Source organism: Esox lucius, chromosome 2, assembly GCF_011004845.1.
Source record: "Esox lucius isolate fEsoLuc1 chromosome 2, fEsoLuc1.pri, whole genome shotgun sequence".
In the NCBI taxonomy this organism is placed as follows: Eukaryota; Metazoa; Chordata; class Actinopteri; order Esociformes; family Esocidae; genus Esox; species Esox lucius.
The window spans coordinates 82,426-97,387 of record NC_047570.1 but is presented as its reverse complement, the minus strand read 5'-3'; the positions used below and the strand labels follow the sequence as shown (position 1 = coordinate 97,387).

Below are 14,962 nucleotides of genomic sequence, written 5' to 3'. Positions count from 1 at the left end.
TTTTGACACTCAATGGCTAAATGTTTTTGGGTGGAATTTTTCTGAAAATGTTATAAGCAAGTTAAGCTCAACCTGCTTAATTTTCAACCTACATTAATTTTCCATTCATTGCCATGTGACAAGTTCAGTAAGAGAGAGAGGGGAACTGATCAATGATTTGATTTATGAAACAAGAGAGACGCGGCTAGCAGCCATCTCTCAAACAAAACCCAAGAAGCTGGACAGGTGACTCATTTAAAAACATGCATCCCCCAATCTAGGCAGAAGGTAGGAGAGTAAATAATTTTTCTGATGGAATGCGTAATATCAGGGGTGGTGAGATTCAACTGGATGGATCATTTCACATTACTTGGTTAACACTAGAACCGGCAAATGCCTATGCCAACTGACCTTTGAGATTGTAATTAAAACAAAACTGCCATTTTGAAAGCTACACCCTCTTCCTTCCATTACTTTTCCTAAATAGGCGTGTATTAAATTTTTCCGATGTCGGAATTCTAAACCGACAAACAGAAAACTAGAGTGTATTTACCTGTTTTTTTTGGTACCCAGGCACTAATCACCCCTCACTGAATGAACGATCAGACCTTGGTTGGATTTGAATGAACTTACAAATGAAATACAAGATGTCCATGACCATTCAAAAACATAATTAGGCTTTTACTGATGTATTAGGCTAAATAATTATTCACTAAACGGAATACCAACAATACTGTTTACCAGCCATCAATGGACTCCCTGCACAACCACTTTCGCATTCACCTTAATACTGCTCCTGCATTTCCCTTTTTGCCACTCCATTATTAAAATAACAGTACTCTTTTACTCAAGGTGTTTACTAGAGTTGCCTAAAATGAACAATGTTAATCGTATTTCCAAGATAATTTGCAAGGCTCCAGCTAGCAAGTTGGAGAAAGGATTTAAGATGTGTGTATGGACATACATAAATGATTATGAAGGTACTTATTTTCATGAAATGACGTCCAGTGAAGCTGGTTCAGGGACAGCACAGTAGTCATGATCCAGACTAATGATCAATCTCAAATCGCATACTACAACTATGTACTTTGCGGATGATGGTGAAGTACACAATTGCATCCTAACATTAGATCATTTTGTCATGCATTAACATAATGCCAAGTTTGAATACTTCGCTAGACACAATTGAGCATTGTTAAACTGACTAACGTTCCTTATCGAGTTTAATGGCATATTAGCCAGTAATAGGCCTACTAGCATCTTACTACTTGGAGTCGTAAGAATTGAGCAATTGCGAGCGACACTGAAGACAATCTTTACACTGCCAAAGCTTTTTCATTTTATGCCACAACAACGTTCATTTTTCCTTCATTCATCAATGACATTGATACAATAACTGTCAGTGTAGGTGACGATAGCTGACTTTTTCAGCAAGTGAAGAGAGAATCGAGGAAACCCCTCTTTTACTCCGCAATTATTGGAATCAGGTGTGCTAAATCAGAGTTGGAGAGAAAACCTACATGACAATAGATCTCCAGGAACATGGTTGGACAGCCTTGACCTACCTGGACTTATACTTCAGATTGGACTTTAAAATAGTGAAATGGTCCCTGTGTATTTGCATAACCACTGCTTTTTCAACTCAATGTCAAGCGGGAAGCTATGCATACTAATAACCCCATTGAATTAAGTAGATGCAGTGCACAGAGGTACAGAGCAATGTTCTGAATATTTCTTTACATATTTCTTAAAACGTTTGTCCTACACAGTGCTGGTGTTGTGTGTACACATGGCTAAGGGGAATGGTGGTGTGTGATGTATTACAGCGTTCATACCCTGGCAGCATGGCATGGGGACCAGGCTCTGCCAACTTCTCTCTAGTAGTTTAGGAATGAAGCAGATACAGAGATCACCAAAGTCTCACATCCAATCATGACATTAGGTGTACAGTCTGTGTACATGACTGTGTTACACACTAGCCGTGGCAGATATTTTAACCTGACAAGCTAGTAATGTTGATATCTTTACCGATCAATCAAAGTCATGGTGGCACAAACGTCCAGAGGCATTGACATTTGCGATTTATGTAACTCTGTTGATAAATACGTGCATTAGATCAGTAGAGGACTGGTATTGTGAATAAAATCTATTGATGACCCTAAGAAAATCAGTGTCAAGGTCTTAACCCTATAAGACATTAACGTACATCACTCTCTCACTGTCAGGGCTCAGACCAATGTCTATTCGTGGTCAAAAAGGTCTTACACAGATTATGTCTCAGGAGGGCCCAGAGCTGATCTTGGTGACAACTGCCATTTTTCTCAACTTCATAACAGGCAGACATGAGGGCAGCCATTGAGGCCTTCCGCTCTTTGAGAAATGTCCGAATTTGCGGTGGTGATGAGAAGTGACAGGAGGATTCTGATTTATTAGTGTTCAGAGCCGGGTGCCATTTGAGATTACAGACCCCCATCTTTCATATCCTGCTTGTGAGTCACGTGCAAAATGTCAATTTCCCCTGGTGACGAAGGAGAGCATTCGGACTACAAGGACAGCAGAGGCAGGACGGGGGATGGCGGGAAGGACAGATAAGGCCGGCTCATGAATTAAGAATGACTTCAGCGGTGTGTTCAACTAGCAACCCCTTCGTCCGTATCAATGGCAAGGATCTTGCTGACGAATGGGCATCAGCACTCTGAGCGACACAGAGTGACTCTGTTCCCATGGCTAGGCATTCAAGAGGGGAGGTAGCCGGGGGGTAAATGTATACATGGCCTGTATGAAATATGCTACTATTGATGCAGAGGTTTCTTATGCTGAATACTGAGAATGCACTGAGCACTGTTGAAATAAGATTAAAGTTTATCAGGGTTGTCAATTCTGGAAAGCTTTTTTTTAATAATTATTCAAGCGATAATCCAACCTTGAATTAACAGCCAAAAGCTAGTGTGAGTCAGTGAGAACACTGAACTTACCATCCATTCTGAGATGATGATGTCCACCTTCTCAATGGGCAGTTTGACCTCCTCTATCTTGCCCTTGATTAGAGTGACAATGCCCTCCAACTGGTTTGACCTGAGAGAAAAAGACAGAATATAAACATAAAACAAATATATGTATACTATATACAGTGAGTATAGAAACTCAGCACCACCTTTCAAAATGTTTAACTTTAGTTGGCTTACAGCCTGAAAAGAAAACATAAAATCTGCCATTTCTGGCTTTATATAATAATAATAATAAACAATGTATAATATTTATATAGCACTTTAAGGATCCAAATACACTAAAAATTTAACATGGAACAGAAACAAACAAAAATACCATGACAAAACCAAGAAAATTGAGAGAACAGGATTGGGCATGGCTAGGGATAGGCAATTTTGAACAGAAGAGTCTTGAGGCGTTGCTGGAAAATGAGGAAAGTCTCAGAGTTACGGGTGGTTTTGGCAAGAGAGTTCCAGAGCCTAGGAGCAACCCTTGAAAATGCCCTGTCACCAAAGCATTTGAGCTTGTACTTGGGGATTATGAGGTAGCCCGCAGTACTGGAATGGAGTGAGTGTGTAGGTTGATATGGAAGAAGGTTGGAGAAATAGGCAGGGGCAGTATTGTTTAGGGATTTAAATGTCAGTAGGAGGATCTTGTAGTCAATGCGTCGGGAGATAGGAAACCAGTGTAACTCACAGAAGATAGGGGAGATATGCTGCCGGGACTTGGTGTGAGTGAGAAGTCTGGCCGCAAAGTTTTGAACCATTTGGAGCTTGTGGAGGGATGTAGATTTGATGTTGGTGAGTAGGGAGTTGCAGTAGTTAAGACAGGATGGATGTGCTATAGATTGGCTGGAAACCAGACTGAAGAGATTGTTTTTGAGGAGGTAGATTTGGAGCTGTGAGGCAACAAATCTTTCAAGAGTTTAGGAAGGGGAGGTTGGGGATGGGGCAGAAATTAAGGATGGTGTGGTCTAGTCCAGGTTTCTTTATGATGGGATGAGAGCAACAGCTTTGTAGCAGGAGGGGACAGTACCGCTTGAGAGGCAGAGTTTGACTATACTTATGATGTGTGGACAGAGAGCAGGTATGGAGGCTTTAATCAGGACTGTGGGAAGAGGATTGAGAAAGCAGGTAGTATTTTTGGATGTCTTTATGAGTTTAGTGAGCTTCAGTGTCCTGGGCAGCAGGTGGGCAGATTTGGAGGTTAACATTGTGTATGTGTGTGCGTGTGGGGGGTAGATATAATAGATAGTGAGGAGTTTATTGTTGTTATTTAATCTTTAAAAAACTGCCAAAAAGAGTTGGCACGTTTAGTTGAGGGGCTAGTGAGTGAGTCATTGCAGGGCTGAAGTAATTTGCTGACAGTAGAGAACAGAGTCCAGTAGTTCATATTGGAGCTGTTGATTATGTTTGAGATGTAGGAGGACCTGGTAGCACTGAGGGCATCTCTGTACACTGAAAGGTGTTGTTTGTAGGCTTCAGTGTGAACAGGAAAACTCTATTTTCTCTGCGACGATCAACTTGCTTCAAGGTACGGAGCTCCAATGTAAACCAGGGGGATAAGGAGATGAAAGAAACGTCTAGTTTTTAGCTGGGCCAGAGAGTTGAGGGAAACAGACATTACAGTGTTGAGCTGGTTAGCTTGTTCTTCAGGTGATTTGAGGGTGGAAAAAAATAAAAAAATCGGGAGAGCAGAGCAGATGGCATCTGATAGTTGAAGAGGGTCAACAGCTTTGATGTTATGGAAGGAGATTATGCGCTTGTCAGGGTTGTGTGGTACGTTGGAAGAAAATGAGAAATGAATCTTGTGGTCAGACAGCAGGAACAAAGAGGGATTTATGTGGGTAATGGTAAGGCCGACAGAGCAGTCAAGATCAAGCATGTGACCTTTGATGTGGGTGGGAAAATTTACATTTTGGAAACAATAAAAACAGGCCAGGACAGTGATGAAATCAGAGGTAAGTTTGGAGTAAGCTGGGTCAAAGTGAACATTCATATTGCCAAGCAGGAGAAGGTGAGGGGAGACTGATGCACCAATGGTGAGTAGTTAAGCTAGTAAGTAAGAGAGGAATGAGTAATTAGCTTTTGGAGGACGATAAATAAGGATGATGGTCAGGGAGTTTGTTGATTTACAGGCAATATATTAAAATGAGGTGAAGGATAGAAGAGACAACTCAGTAATTTTAAAGAGGGATTAACTGGTCCAACTTTAAAAGGCAAGGCCACCACCCCGACCAGTTAAGCGGGGGTGGGAGAGATTGCTAAAACCATTGGGAGTGGCTCGATTTAATATGAAAAAATCTCTGGGTGTTTGCCACATTTCAGCTAGGAAAAGAAAGTCCAGCTTGTTGACCAGTATTAGTTCATAGAGCGGGGGATTAGAAGACAAGGTTAGTCATGCAGCATGTAGAAGCGGAGTTTGTGGTAGGTTGAAGAGAACGTAGGCTATTATGGTTTACAGTTCGACGTGATTCATTTGGAGGACGGCATTAGTGTGACCAGAAGAACATTATTTTGCTAGCAGGTCTAGAGTTGACAGTTTGCGATGTAAGCCTCGATGTAGGTGGGGAATAGGATGCCAGAAGAACAGGCATGCACAATTACATACGAAGAAATGTGTTTTTGTTCATGGATTGTAGATCGTTGGAGGAGTAATACTTAGTTGGCTGGTGGGAACCACAATAGTGCTGGACAGAGCATTGCCAAAAGGAGCCAACAGGTAGATACATGACAGTGAGAACAAATCCATACTAGTTCAAATAAAGTCACAAGGAAACCAGCTCTGCCATCTGGACATTCAAACAGCCCACAACCGCAGCCACCTAGCCTATCATTTAGCACCAAGGTCTGATTAGGTCTGATTAGTGACAATGACGAGTCAGCCTACAGGGAGGAGGTCAAGTGCCTGGCGGCATGGTGCGCTGATGTGGAATCTGAGCATTAACAATTACAATATGAATGTACATTTCATTGGAAGTGCATGTGCCTAGATAATGAGAACAACAGAAACCTCTGTTTATCTCTCTGTAGGAATGTTTACGATGGTCATATGGCATGGGGGTTGCCGTCTAAAGACATGGTCTTAGTTAGAAACGCCCTTAATGTATAGGCTAGCTGGTAACAAACATTACAGTGAGAAGGTAATGGAACGTTCACTGAATGACATCTGTGCTGCAATTTTCCAATAAACGTGAACGAACTTCTCCCTCGATTTGATATGGGTTCTACATTATTTGACCACTATACGAAACCGCCGATTTCTAACACTGACAACTGGCCCTCAATGCAAAGAAGACCAAGGAGCTCATTGTGGATTGCAGGAAATCGAAAGGCTTCAGTCACAGCCCAGTTCTCATCGATGGCACTTAGGTGGAGCGTGAGTCTAGCTTCAAATTCCTGGGTGTCCACATCTGAGGATCTCTCCTGGACCCTTAACACCCCGGTCAAAAAGGCGCAGCAGCACCTGTACTTTTTAAGTAGGCTGAAGAAGGACCGCTTGTCTTCACAGATCCTTGTGAACTTCTACCGCTGCACAATCAAGATCATTTTGACGAACTGTGCACCAGTGTGTTTTGGCGAATGCTCCGTGTCCGACCGGAAGGTAATTTGGATAATTATGGCATTCTCTGTGAATATATGGCACAGACACCATAACATGGGGAATCACAAGAGTACAGGCAAGTGTGGATCATAGTCTACTAAAAGAGGAGGAAGACGTCAGCCTCATTGCTTTCTCAACTGTCTGCTGACATTGTTCCGACCACACCTAACGTTTATCTTTCTGTACTACTACTGTAATACTCTGAGCTCTGTCACGTTGTTTGGCACTGGAAACTTAGCTATTGATTCCATCTTATCCTGCACTGGGCTCATCTATCCTATAATGTAAGTGACACTTGACTGAAAAAATGCACACTTGTACCTGTTAACCTGTAACACTGCTTCAACGTCTTGCCAATGTTCCTCTGCTGACTTCCACAAAACACACTACTCCATGTAAACCCTGTAAAACCTGGTCCGTGATACGCTGATTTTTTTAAAAATTGCTGGATTCCCCATAAGGCAATCGGTTTCTGATATAACCCCTTCAGTGTGTTTATAGTCAGGAAAGGTTTTGACTCCTGGTCTACTGCCACTTACGGGTGGGCGTGTGTAAGATCTAACTTGGTGAACTGCTTTCTCCCAGATACAGTAGCAAACAGATCCAGATTCTTTGGTAAGGGATTCTGATCAACATCTACCCATGCATTCATATTCACTTTGTAGTCACGACAGATTCAGATCTCCATTTTGTCTTGGAAACATACACTATAGGTGCAGCCCATATTCTGTGTGATTACTTCTTGTGTTTCAAGCTCTGTTAGCCTTTTGTGTACCGCCTCTCTCAGAGCAGAAGGCACAGGCTTAGCCTTGCTGAACTTTGGCACAGCTTCCTGACATTTGCATTTACACTTTCATCCCCTTTACCACACCTAGTTCACCACAAAAAACCTCAGCAAATTTATCACACAACTGCTCAACTGTGTTTGACACAGGCTTTACTCTTGACCAATCTAGTTTAAGGTGCTGAATCCAGTTTCTCCCCATGGGTGCAGGACCTTTTCCCTTTGACAAAAGTAACATTAAAGATAACACCTGATCCCAACATTCAGCTATAACATCCAGCTTCCCCACCAACAGAAGATGTGCTATGTTGAGGATGTTTCCAAAACAACATCATAGATCTGTAATTTCTACTTCCTAAACCTGATGTTGTACAGTTTCTAAAAAAATGGACATGGCAGCCCCACTATCTACCTTTATCTTTACCCTGTTACATCTCACCAAGACCATGTACGGATTCACATACACACAGTCACCCCACACAGTAAAAATTCCTAAGTCCATTCCTGACTGGTTATTTCCAATTTTGTACGTCCCTACTGGTGGCAGTAAGTCAGCCCCCGTGCTGTAAATCATTATTCAGTAGTGTGTTCCCTTCATTAAATTAGAATGCGTTGTGTGAGAATGTAACGTTGAAACCGGTTGATCTGCGTCTTTTCCCATTGCTGTTGCTGCTGTCTGTGCTCTACCCCAACAAGCCAGCGCTGACACTGTCCGGTCTTCTGGCATCCTCAAGACTGGTATTCTTGGTAACGGCAGGTCTGTGGTGAATGACCAGTCCCCAAACAGCGAAAAAAGAATTTGACAGCTCACCCTTCTGGTCCACAAGCACCCAGTTCCATTTTTGCCCCCGATGATCTGTGACTGGTTTCTTGCTTAGCTGATCCATTCTCAGCTGTGACGGCGGCTGTTAGAATTTTTTTGCATGCGCTGTGTGGTGCTCTCAAAGTTATTGACTATGTCCAACAGTTTAGCCCAAGTCAAGTTCTCTCCATATGCAACACTTAGAGGCTTGCCATGTAGCAACATACAGACGACTCCATAATACTAGCTGGTCCCATAGGTGCTCTTCCAGCGGAGACCCAATCGCACATGTAGCCATCAATACCTTGAGTGCTGCTATATACTCAGCTAACGTCTCACCTGCTAGCTTCGAGGAGTCATCAACGCCTCAAAGTTAGCCTCACTAGGCTTCTTTGGTGCTACCAGATCTGTTAGTAGCGTGATTTTGTGGCCACGACCAAAAGAAACACTGTTCTTCTCCAGTTGTCTTCTATCTTAATGGCCTCCAAAAACTGTGAAATATGGTCTCCATACATGCCAAATCTCTTTGTTAGCTTTGTCGTTAGCTTTGTCCAAACACAAGCCAGTTTTACTACTGAAAAATGCCATGACTCTGTCCACGCACCCACAACACAGCAAGCCGCAATAGCAAAGCCACTCGGTTGGTCATCAGCCAGCCGAGGACATTACCTTAGAATTTCACTTACTCATCACCAGAAGTTATATTTTTGCACAAAGGTTCTGACTGATGAATCCGAGACTTGCCTGCTCGACTTCACGTTATGTTCTATTTCTTATCACAACGGAATTACATCCCGAACTGATCTCTTCAGCTCTACTGCCCAGGTACATGCATACCCTAGTGATGAACTTTATAGCATTAACCAATCACACGTTTTGGCGGGAAGTAACAAGATTCATACACGTTCATTCAAACATAAATGTTAGATTCAAATCACATTTCCAATACACCACACATAGAAAAATGAATATATTCCCTTCAGTTTAATTTGTTGTGACATGAAGCTGCTTTTCGGTCACTTTTTGTTCCTACTCTATGGCTTTTTCACAGAGGTCTGTGTGTTAACTAATACCCAACATCATCTGTGTGCATCTGTTTTATTAATTTTTTGACATGTCACAACTGTATTCAACACATGCACGTCTACACTGACGGGGTGAGTACAAGTGTGTACCCTGTTCGAAATAATCTTGCCTTTTCTGACCAGAAACCGAGGGTATCAATCTGTGAGCGTAGTCCATTATCATGACAGCTAATGTTATTGGGGACAGAACAATTACTCACAGCCCCAGAGAGCATTTCTGCAGCCCTGATACTTATCTTCCTCTGCCTTTCTCTCTCCCTTGCTATCACATCCTCCCAGAATCCCTCTAATGTTCTCACCATCCCCCTTTTCTACCTCCCTTTTTTCTTCCTTCACAAGTGAGAAACACTAATCTCATTATTGGGGTAATTTCAAGAACAATGTAACCAAGCAAAAGAGGGGTATTCAGAGGTAGAAAGATAAATAAAAATCCTAAGAGAGTTTCTCTCTAAATGTGTTCTAGGAAGAGTATGTGTATGTTAGAGAGAAAGAGAGACAAACCATTGTTCTTTCGTGAGATTGTGTGTGGTGTTAATCATACCTCCCCTGTGGGTTAAATATACAAGTCTCATCATCTTAAATCCATCTGTATGTGAGATACACCACAACTCCCCCAGGGGTAGTGAGTGACCCCATTCATAATGGGAGTCACAAATGGTGTTTTATGGCTCCTAGGAGAGAATGGATTTTCAAGAAAAGGTGGTGAAATGGATGTTCAACAAAGTGATTTTGAGGAGCATTAAATACAACCTACAGATTTTGTCACTTGATTTGTCTAATCCAAACAGCCTAAGACCAATATGGTCATCAGTGTTAGAGGACTGGAGGAATCAACTAAAGCTAGATTAGTGAAAAAGTGGATCACTGAGGTTTGGATCTCTACTTATTAAAAAAATATATATATTATGCTTAACTATTTATTAAAAAGGCCCAAAACAAACTTGTTATAAGATAAAATTGCTCCCCTAAATTAAATGCAGCACTGAAAATATAAATAAAGGTTTATGTATAAATATTATTACCATACAATGAAATCAGATTTCAGCCAAGTTAGGTAATAGTGATATTTCAGAATTCAAAAGGCATACTATATATGTGAATGCATTACCTTAACGGGTGAGCTTAGTGTGCTCCAGTTGTGTAGGCTACTGCCTCTGGTGCACGTGAACCGCTAAATCATGGTTACAAATCTAGCCCGGTGTGTGTAAACATTGTATAAATACATTTACACACACACACAGCGGCTTCTGAAAATATTCTGACCCCTTCAATTTCTCCAAATTTTTCTTGTATTATAGACTTTTCTAATTGACAATTTTTTTATTAGCAATCCTAACCCAATATACCATAAAACAAAGTGAAAATCTGTGTCAAGAAATCTGTACAAATTTCTGTAAATTTAAAAAAGTTTAAATATCATTTTAATAAGTTTTTGCCGTAGTGCCTTGGGCAGCTATCATAGCTTTTGAGTCTTTTTGGGTATGCCTTTAGCAACTTCGCACACCTAGATTTGGGTAGTTTCTCCCATTCTTCATCGTAGATCTTCACAAGCTCTGTCATATTCGATGGGCAGCATGGGGAACTTCGATCTTCAGGTCTCCTCATAGATATTCTATGTGGTTCAAGTCTGGGCATTCACAGGGCCACTCAAGGACATTCACAGAATTGTCCCAAAGCCACTCCAACATTGTCTTGGTTGTGTGATTTGTGTCTGGCTGAAAGACAAATCTTTACTCTAGTCTTAAGCGCTCTGGATCAGGGCTTTCTGTGTCATTCATCCTTCCCTCAGTTCGGTCTCCCAATCCCTGCCACTAAGAAGCATCCTCATAGCAGCCCCGAAGATGTCACAGTCCCCCCATGAGAGTGGTTGAATTTTCTTCTCTCCTCCTCTATCACCTACATTAATTAAACACCCTCCAAAACCCTAAACCCTTGTTCAGTGTCTGTTCCCTGTGTCTAACCCTGTCACAACACACACACACACACACACACACACACACACACACACACACACACACACACACACACGTCATTTCCAGGTGGCTGAAATTCTACACAGATCACTATTATCTCAGGTCAAGTGAAAAAACAAAGGAATTATTGTACCATATATATTTTTTTAATATCAGAAAATATAGTTTTGTTATAGATAAGTTATTTTATAATCTGGTTAATCAACACAAAGTACATTTTGCAAGAGTTGGGTTGAATGGGTTGTTGCTGCTGTTCTGCTAATTTAAGGATATCCCCTTTAAAGAAGAAAAGGCCAAGTAACAGTTTAAGAAAGCCTTCTGAAAACCTTAGGTGCACTGAGAATTGTGCAAACTCATTCGGCAAATAAAATAAAATCTCAAGGTGCCAATAAGGGTCTACCTGAATTAAAAAGAAGATAGTGAAACTAGGTAGGTGAAAATGTTTGTTGCTGCCTTTTTCCAATATATTTGAATTTGGAAGTAAATTTGAAGTTGATGTCTCATATAACAATGCAGTGCAGCTAAAGTGAGATAATCACTTGAATCATGTTAACACTCATTATGTTACCTTTATTATGTCAATGGGCCACACAGTGCATTCTAGATAATTCTGGCACAAGGAATGCAGTCCTTCCAGGAGTAAATGGAAGTCAATTGGGCACTAGCTCAAAAACCTTAAGGTTGTGTATATGTAACTTTCTTTGTAATACTGCATCACAGTGGAATTGTGACAATACTCTTTCATAGGAAGTTATCAGTTTCTGAACACACTGACTTCCTGTAATGGATTTAGCTAAGCAAACAGGTGATTCAGAATAACAATATGAAAGCGATTGGTTCACATTCTCCAGAGTATTCATTTTCATATGGCCAATTGTGGGAATCAAACCCACTACCCCGGCCTTTTGCCAAGTGCCCTGCCCACCAACTACACTACCAGTGACAAAAAAATCATATAAATGATGTAGCAAAAGCTCCTAAAGTAAAAACTTTTTTTTTTACCAAGAACATCACCAAGACATGTTTTTTTTTTAAATTAATGTTAACATTCAAATTGTTCACACATTCATTTTCTCTTCCCTGTTGTACCACATTTTACCCCCAATTTGATGGCAGCCAACTATAGTTAAAAACAGTGTCATTATAGCAACAACCGTATGGGTAGCAAAGATTCAGGAAAGTCTCCACATTTTTGGGGACTGCTTGCCCAACCAGTAAGCTAGCTCACTGGACAAACAACCTCAGTTAGCTTTCAGGCACCCAACTCACCCAAGGGAGGGCAATGAGTTAAGCCAACAATGCCACATTCCACAATCTTTAACACTCTCAAGCCTGCCGAGAATTGCTACAATGAAGCCGATGAGAATGCAATGGATATAAAATAATACTACTGCCCATCCAATCAGGGCAGCATTTAGCCAAATCGCGCCACCCATTGCGAGACCCACTGCCGTGACCAGGACTTGAAGACACCTGACCACATTTACGCAGTTGTGATCTGAGGCAGAAAAAAAAAAGTGCTACCTGTGGTGCCCCATTAGAATGGCTTGCAGTGCAGTTTGTTAAAGGATTAGACTCCAAAAGTCTAGCTCTCAACGCAACACTGGACTAATCAGACAATCCAGCCAGTCTACATTATCGGTAAAATCAAAAGGATCTATTGCAGTAATAATGTTCTGTTTGTCATCCATCAAGAAACTGTAAACTTTTCAAAGACTACAGAACAGAAAATGCCTTTAACCAGAAAGACAGTGCAAGTGAAACCAAGGATGATATTCGTGTTTAGCCAAAAGCAACCGTTATAATTACATATCCTTACATTATTGTCCATAGGCAATCTAGTGACAGACAGTACATATACGCACCAAGCTTACAGACACACGTGACTAACACTGACTGACACAAACACACACACAGTATACATTAGCCCATAATTACTAGCATTTGGGTAATACAATTAATTAAAAGCTGACAGATAACATTGTTGCTGGACACTGTCTGAGGCTGCATATCATACGCTTCAGTACCATTCTTTGCACAGCATTATGTGCATGCGCCTACTGCTGAGGAGCACAAGAGGGGAGTTGTTAATCGCAAAGTAGCAAAATACTATAATGAAAGTATCCAGCGTATGAATACATTTAAATATTATAATATTATACACATTTGAAATAAGTTCACATGCAAACTGCAACCCCTCAAAGTATTTGTTTTCAAGTTTAAGCAACTAACAAGTATTTTAATAATTTATTAGGGTGGATTACTATTTTGATTAATCTGAAATACAAAAACAGCCTGGTATGGTAAAATTAATTAACGTGAAGGCTCTCTTCATCACTCACAATACTCTATTAAAAACAACTTAAATGTTAAATGTATAGCTTTAGAATGTATCCACAATTAGTGTGCTTCATGAAACTCAAATTATTAAGATTAACAAGGAGAAACTGGGAACAGCAAAACAAATCACGGAGAATCTAATACCTTACTGAAAATGTATCGTGCCACCTGAGGATCTTTTTGTTTCATTATTTTTGATTTATTTATCATGCATCCATTGTCAACCCTGTTACATAACTTTCATCGATAGATTCAAATTACGAAGTGAATTGTTGTCCTTATTAGCTTATTTTCATGTAATTTATTCAGGAATTTAAATGCCAATTCAAATAAAAAATTCTCAGACATTGTATAAGTAATAGCATGAATACTTAGGTAACAGGAATCTAGACCTGTGCAATATCCTGTTTAATTAGACAAGTGAATGAAAGATTTACTTTCCTTCTATGTTATGTCGCCTGCGGTTTCCAATGACGTGCATGCATAATCATCTTTGATGGCCAAAAAGATACTGGGGTAAATCTTATATCAGGACGCACCATTTCCAAATAATGTGGAAAAGTGCGCATAAACTACAATGTAACAAGTGTGTTTTTAATTCAATTGCAATTTTATTGGTCATTATATGTTTTAGAGTTGCAATTTTTTTTCTTCTAATGCATACTTATTAATTTCAGTACTTTGATTAGTCCCTTATTCTGTTTAATGCACTATAAATGACAATAGTTATGTTTGACTATAGTCTTAGTTTGATTATAGCCATGGTCAATGTGTTTTTCGTCTTCGTATCCAGGCACATTGTTATTAACGGAATGTCGGCTAAGCAAGGAAACTTGTGTTGAATACTAGGCCTTGGGCCTAGAAGAAACCACCTACAGTAACATGCCCCAGCTATGAGATTTCATCAAGATGTCTGCGCAATTGGAGGCTCTTTGCCGCAACCCTGGAGCAACTGAACAGAGGGAAGAGGTGGCAATAGCTGAGGAACGGGAGGCCCGGCTTCACATCACCCTCCACCCTCTCCTGCCCCCGAAGCTGCAAGGGCACTCCAACTAGTCCCTGTGAGTGTTGCAACAGGGGCTCTTCATCATGCATCTTTAAGGGTCATAATGGTCTGTCTTTTGTTAATAGCTTTTCTCTTGCCATTATGATTGCAATATAGTACTTCTTGCAGTATATTACTGTCTACATAATGCTTAAGATGGTGTAATAAAACTGCTCTTATACAGACAACACCGCCTTTAAACAGACTGAGGGTTTGTGTCCATTCAAAAGTTACTTCCATTGCTGCAGAACAGCTGTAAGTTGTTAAACTGTTCCCTAAAAAGGCTTCCCTAAATGTAATAATAAAATAAAAAATACTTAATATTTCATAAATTAATGACTATTAGAAGCTAAACAATTACGC

The 14,962-nt window shown here is 40.6% G+C and overlaps 1 protein-coding gene across 1 annotated transcript in view; it reads right to left on the bottom strand.

The window, feature by feature from the left end:
- Positions 1-14,962, bottom strand: part of prmt3 (protein arginine methyltransferase 3) — a 162,882-nt gene that overhangs the window by 99,363 nt on the left and 48,557 nt on the right. The window contains exon 10 of the mRNA XM_010905180.4: positions 2,955-3,054. Coding sequence (XP_010903482.2) covers positions 2,955-3,054 — 100 coding nt within the window. The remainder of the gene's footprint in view (positions 1-2,954; positions 3,055-14,962) is intronic.